This window comes from Drosophila novamexicana, unplaced genomic scaffold, assembly GCF_003285875.2.
Source record: "Drosophila novamexicana strain 15010-1031.04,08,12 unplaced genomic scaffold, DnovRS2.1 tig00001856-arrow-arrow-pilon, whole genome shotgun sequence".
NCBI lineage: Eukaryota > Metazoa > Arthropoda > Insecta > Diptera > Drosophilidae > Drosophila > Drosophila novamexicana.
In genome coordinates this window covers 308,859-315,054 of record NW_020824901.1, presented here as the reverse complement: position 1 = coordinate 315,054, position 6,196 = coordinate 308,859, and the positions used below count along the sequence as shown (strand labels likewise).

At 37.6% G+C, this 6,196-nt stretch overlaps 1 protein-coding gene across 1 annotated transcript in view; it reads left to right on the top strand.

Moving 5' to 3' along the window:
* Positions 1 to 257: 257 nt before the first annotated feature.
* The window catches only part of LOC115768613 (serine/threonine-protein phosphatase beta isoform), a 33,201-nt gene continuing 27,262 nt past the window's right edge, over positions 258 to 6,196 (top strand). Inside the window, exon 1 of the mRNA XM_030713270.1 lies at positions 258 to 452. Within this exon, the coding sequence (XP_030569130.1) occupies positions 314 to 452 (139 nt within the window). The 5' untranslated portion in view covers positions 258 to 313. The remainder of the gene's footprint in view (positions 453 to 6,196) is intronic.

Here is a 6,196-nt window from a genome sequence, read left to right as displayed (position 1 = left end):
TTAATCTATAATTCTATAAATATACATATATAAACATACATGCATACATATGTATGATCTATGTCAACAAATGTAAATATATATGTATGTGTGTGCCATGAAAGATTTCAAAAAACAAAAAGAGGCCGAGGAGCATGCACAGAAGCTGCTCATTGCTCAACAATTGGCCGCCTCTGGCGGCAGCGGCAGCGACGGCGGCGTCTCTGCCTCGAGCTCAGCTGCCTGTTTAGTGGGCGGCGGCACGCCCAACAGTGCCAGCAGCGGAGCAACGGCAAGCGATCAGCTGGACGAGCTCACCGAACAGCAGCGCCGCATGCTGCAACAGTACTCGATATCGCCGCCCAGCGAGACAATGATATCGGCTGATGGGGATCAAATAACGGTGCATCATCCGCGCGAGGAGCCCAAGAAATCCAGATTGAAATTGCGCGATTTCTTCGTTGCCGAATTTGGTATTATATTATGTTGATAATATTTCATACTATTTCTCTCAGCAAGCTAAATTCACAATCACCAGCTCTCTCTCGCTCTCTCTCTCTCTCTCACACAAGTAGCGCTCGCTCCTTTCTCTCGCTCTGTCTGTACCTTTCGCTCTCGCTCTGTCTCGCTGTCTCGGTCAACGTGTGTGTGTGCAAGTACAGTGAAAGCTCTACGAACGTACGCTACATTTTATTCTTTAGTTTCTCGAATAAAGCGGCTTCCATTCGACTCACTGTACAGACAACTGTACAGAAAACTATTTCAAACTGGACTTACATGAAAACTGGAAAATTGAAAGCCAAAATAGAAAAGATTTCCCTTGATGCATATCTCGCCTTGTGGGAACCAGGCAACCGGAACCGTATGCGTTCGCTCCGGCGAGCTTTCACTGTATATTGCCAGTCTTTTGTGCCCACAATCCCCATCCTTTGCCTGTGCTCCAAAAAGTCAGCTAACAATTGACATTTGCTGTTTTCATCCAGTTGGCATTGCAACCTTTGTGGCTAATCCTTTCATTACGTTCTTGGGCACAAAACAATCAACAGCAGCAACAACAACAGCAACAAAAGTATGCAAAATAGTTTTTGTAGCCTAACTTCTTCGTTTACACAAGGGAATTGAAACAAAATACATAGTTGAGCCCGGCGGCAGAAAATGAAACATGTAGCTTGATTCAATTGCAATGCATTCCACTTGAACATAACTCACATACGCAAATGATGGAAATTATTTCTGGCGTTTACCCTCTGCTCGGAGAGCATTTCAATTCTGTATTCGTAAACATTTTGACTAAAAATAGCTAAAGAGCCATAAATACATTTTACGAAAGTTTCAATAATGTTAAAACTCATTTCAAATTTGGCAGTTATTTGCCGGCATATGCATTTGTTTTTCATAAAAATACGATCAAATCGAAGTAGACAATTAATTATGTTAAATGCAATTTGAATTTGAATTGCAAGACAATTCCTATTTAAGCAAGCAACAACAGAATTGAAATTGAAGCAAATATTTAACAGTTTTCTGCTCAATGCCATCTTTTTTTACAGAACTGTTAAGAAATGCATGATTAACAGCTAAGTCTGGCTTAGTTCAAATATAGCATACATATCTTAGTTAGTTTTAGTAACTATCTAATAAATATGAATCGATTTTGAAACAGCTTAAGCTCTGGAAGTTGTATCTATGATCAAATGTTAAATAAAACATAACATTTACATAGCTGTTAACTGCTTAGCGAACTTCTGTTAACTTTCTGGCTAGGGGCCTTTAACATAACTCGACTTTACATTTGAACACAAAAAACGCGTACACTTTGTTTTGTAGCTCACTTGATTTTCCAGTGTATTGTTGCACTTATCTTTCGCACTCTTTGCACAATTTATGCAGCCAAGTGCATTGTCATTGCCAGGCCCATTACCAATGTTTATGGTGTGTCTGCTTTCTGTCATTTGTGGTTAGCTTCCCGAAGCGATGTTACGGCCCCTAAAACCCACAAAAAAATCAACCCCCGCTCACCAAAAAAAATATAAAAAAATATAATAAATGTAATTGTTTTCACACGCCAGATTTGCAAATGTCAAATAAATTCTGGCATATTATGCACTCTGGACTGAGGGATAGCAATGCTAATATATAACATTTACATGGATGATTTCTCTCTCTGTGTGTGTGAATGACTGTGAAAGTAGTTGATTGTGACACGCGACTGACACCCAGCTACTCCCCCCGACCCCGCTAGTCTTCTGCTTAGCGGCCAAAAAACAATAATCGTAAACTATCTCGAAATTGATTGGCGTTGAGTGTGCAAAAATTTATCATAGACATGAAAACGGAAACAGTCGCCGAATGAAATTTGGCATTCGGTAATCGCTGCTCGCTGTTTGCTATTGTTTATATTATTATTTTATTTTTTTTTTTTATTTTCATTTTGTCGTGTGCAAACAGGTTCATTCACGTGATACGATGGCACTCTCCACCCTCCACTCAGCTCAGATCCGCTTCACCCACTGCCAAAAAGATTATAATAATAAAAACAGAAACAAAGCAAAAACCATTTAGCTAATCAGTCGCACAGAGCACAGAACTCAATGAAGGTTACGTAGCGCCCCAGCAACACACATTTACATAATTTTCGTGCCAAAGTTATCACTTTAAATGACTTTTACACCATCAAACAGAATTTTGGAAACATTTTCCTGTTCCTAGTTGTGTAGCTATAGTAAATAAATCATCTGAAAAGTATTTGAAAACTATTGGATTTTCTTAAGTTATCGATTTGTTGTCAAACATTAAAATACAAGTATATATTTAAACAAGCATCGAAGCTAAACTTTTGACTGACGTGATCATTTCAAAATATATAAAAGTATCGATAACATCTAAACTATCGATTGTGGTTATATTATGTAATAAAATATCTACATATAATTGACTTAACAAACTTTATTATTTTAAAGTATTCAAATGTGACAAGGATTCTTAATATGACGTTATACGTTAATATGAGTTATCGAAAAAAGATATATATCGGTTTGGTCGATATCGATATCGCTGCATCCTCAATTACTATTGCATCTAATCTAATCAAATCGATAACATATATACTGTAACGATAACGATATCGATGGATTCCACCTTGATCCAAACGAATGCGATCGCGGGAAATATCTATTGACATTTGCATAGTTATCGAAAAATACCGATGCATCTTAGTACATCGATTACATATGCATTGTTACAATAAAATTATCGATATATTTCAACTTAATTCAAGCGAATGTGTTTGCTCACTTTTCTTTTGGTCAACTAAGATATTGAACAGTTTGAAACTTTTTAAACAGGCCTTCGCCCATTATTCGTATGCGTCTCAACAACTACTGCCATTGGCCTAACTAACGATTATATTCGATAGTCAATCATCGGTAAGCAAGCAGAACGTTCCATCATCGTCCAAAGTTATCTAAGAAGCTCTTGAACATGTCCGACAAGTTGGCTCTACCCATGCTGATAAGATACACAACGCATATAATGATAAAACCGAAGTAACAATGGAAGCGCCTGTAACTATTTTAGTTTGTTCAGATGTGCAAATTTATTTGCAATGTTGATTGCGCAGTGTTATCGATTTGTTCGACTCTGTGCGAAGTAATCATAGTGTCTACTTTGAAGGGCTCAGCTCCACGTCCATGTCCATCTTCACGCCCATTTCCACAATCGCTTGATTTCCTTTCGTGCTCAAATATCCTTCGTTATTTTTTGATGCATTTCTAATGTTTGTATAATATTTGTATAATTGAGTTGGTTGACTTTCTGTCATTGTTGTTGTTCTCGTTGTTGTTGTTGTTGTTGTTGTTGTCATCGTCGATGTCGCCAGAGACCCATGCCATATGTTATAGTTGTTGTTGTTCTCGTTATTCTCGTTGTTGTTGTCGCTTTTGTCGGGGGCATCTTTCAAGTCTGTTCGCGCTGATTGAAAATAGAATTTGAATTTGAATGTCATAACCTTCACTTGAGTCCCATCTATTAGACTCAAAACAAATATATTAATAATAATAGCATGTAATAATAATAATAATAAACGGAATATCATTAGATACTTCAAGTTGCCAGCGGCTCGACTCATTGCGTGCGATTTTTGCAACCGCCAACGGGAAGTGGAAATCCAAAATTGTTCGTCGCTTTATTATGTGGGTGGCCCTCCCCCTCCCATTTCCTCGCATTTTCCGCTAATGCCTTGCCATTTCGTTTAAGTATTTTTTGATTAGCTTTTTGCCATTGACTTTATCATGGCGTGAGTGCTGGCAGAATTGTTGATGGTTTCTTGCCTAATTGTGAATGGATCCAGGGGCTTGGAGAAATTGCTTATTGCCTTTAAAATGGAAAGTCCTCGTTGTAATTTAGGCAGGAATAAATTACTGAATAGCTCAAGAAATTGTTTGTTACTGTTAGAATCTGAAAGAAGCAAAACTAAAGGCAATAATAAATAAGAGCAGTGCCGTCGAGAGGGCTTGGTCATATCTCTCTTGGAATTCCAGTTCATTCTTGTCCTTTTTATACATTTTTAATGGAAACACAGGATAAGTCCCTTGAGTCTTATGTTTAGAAGTTAATTATAACAAAATAGCATGCTGGCATATCCACACATTGTAGAATATTTAGAAGCTTTTGCTTTTGTCTGCATACTCTGAAGAGCCATTCTAGATTGTGGCCTCCAGCCAGGATGGATGCTGGGCCGCAATTAAAAGTGCCTGGCATCAATAACTAGAGTGCGTCGGCTTCTAGCGAAATTGCTTTCCGAGAAAACAGCATTTGATTGCTGTTGCTTGTTGACCTTTAGTTTTAATATTGCATTCCTGGAATTCCTTGGCCAATCTGAAAAGCTCTTGTGGTCTGTAAGTCATCTCTTCATTCTCTTTATTATCTTAACTTAATGTTGCTTGAATTGAAATAGCAGACTCTTTCGAGTCAATTAAAGCATTTGTCAAGTCTGTCTGCCATCAACAGAGGCAACATCAACAACAAAAAGATAGAAAACTGCAATCATATTATGACAAGTGGCTAACGAAAAGCCAACACAACCGCAAAGTTTGTTCATTAAATAAGAGCACGCTTCATGCATGCTTAAGCAACCCGCAAACAAACAAACAAACCAAAAAAAAAAACAAAAAACAAAAATAATGAAAAGAAGAAACTGAAAAAAATACAAAAATATAACGAAAAACACAACAATATAAGAAAAATGTACATAAAACCCCCGGAGAGAACTGAACCCGAACCCCAAGCCCAACCCCAAACTCAAGCCGAACTCACAGCTCTAACGGAATGACGTGGAGAGCAACAAACAACGAGCAGTTACAGTAACAGCTACTGCCCGTTGCTAATAAACAACTGCAAGTGCCCAATACCCTGTACAAAGTTGGTTTACAATCGGATCGGTGCAGCTATATACGTTTTTCCAACAACGTGAAGGCAACGGCAATTTGTGCACTCATGCAAAATAGCAATCGATTGTCAACCTGGGGATATTATCGATTAAATACCTATTGCTGGCATATGTATCGATAACAGATTCATGGTCGGTGCCTGATTTATGTGTACCTTCTTTTGCACTGTCTTAAGTTATAAAGCACCCGATTACATAACTAAAGATATAATCGATTAACTACTAATTGCTTATATGCGTATCGATAACAGATGTATCGATTATACGATATATGTTGACTTCTTTTGCTGTGGCTCAAACAATCGATTATGGGCATTATCGATTAAATACTTATATACATATGTGTCGATATCTGATTTATCGATAATATAGATGCCTGATTATTGCTAAATGTCTTAGGCCATAAAACTGTCGTAGGCTTTTAAATGTTTCGATTACAAATTTATCGATATAATAGACGACACTTTTTTGAACAAATTTATGCTACAAATATTACATATTTTCATTTTATAGATATTATCGTTGAAATAACTGCCTATCATATATATATATATATATACATATATATGTATATCGCATATGCATTGTATTTTAAAAAGTAACTATCACAGGTTATGTTTCGTGTCGTATACGCTCGACTGCCTGGCAACTCACTTGCTTAATTATTATTTCGCCAACAAAATTCAAGTGGATTTTGCGGGCGTGCTGCTAAGGGGTGGTTGGGAGGGGGGGAGGTGGGGCGTGGATCGCTGCCTCATTTATATGCGATGT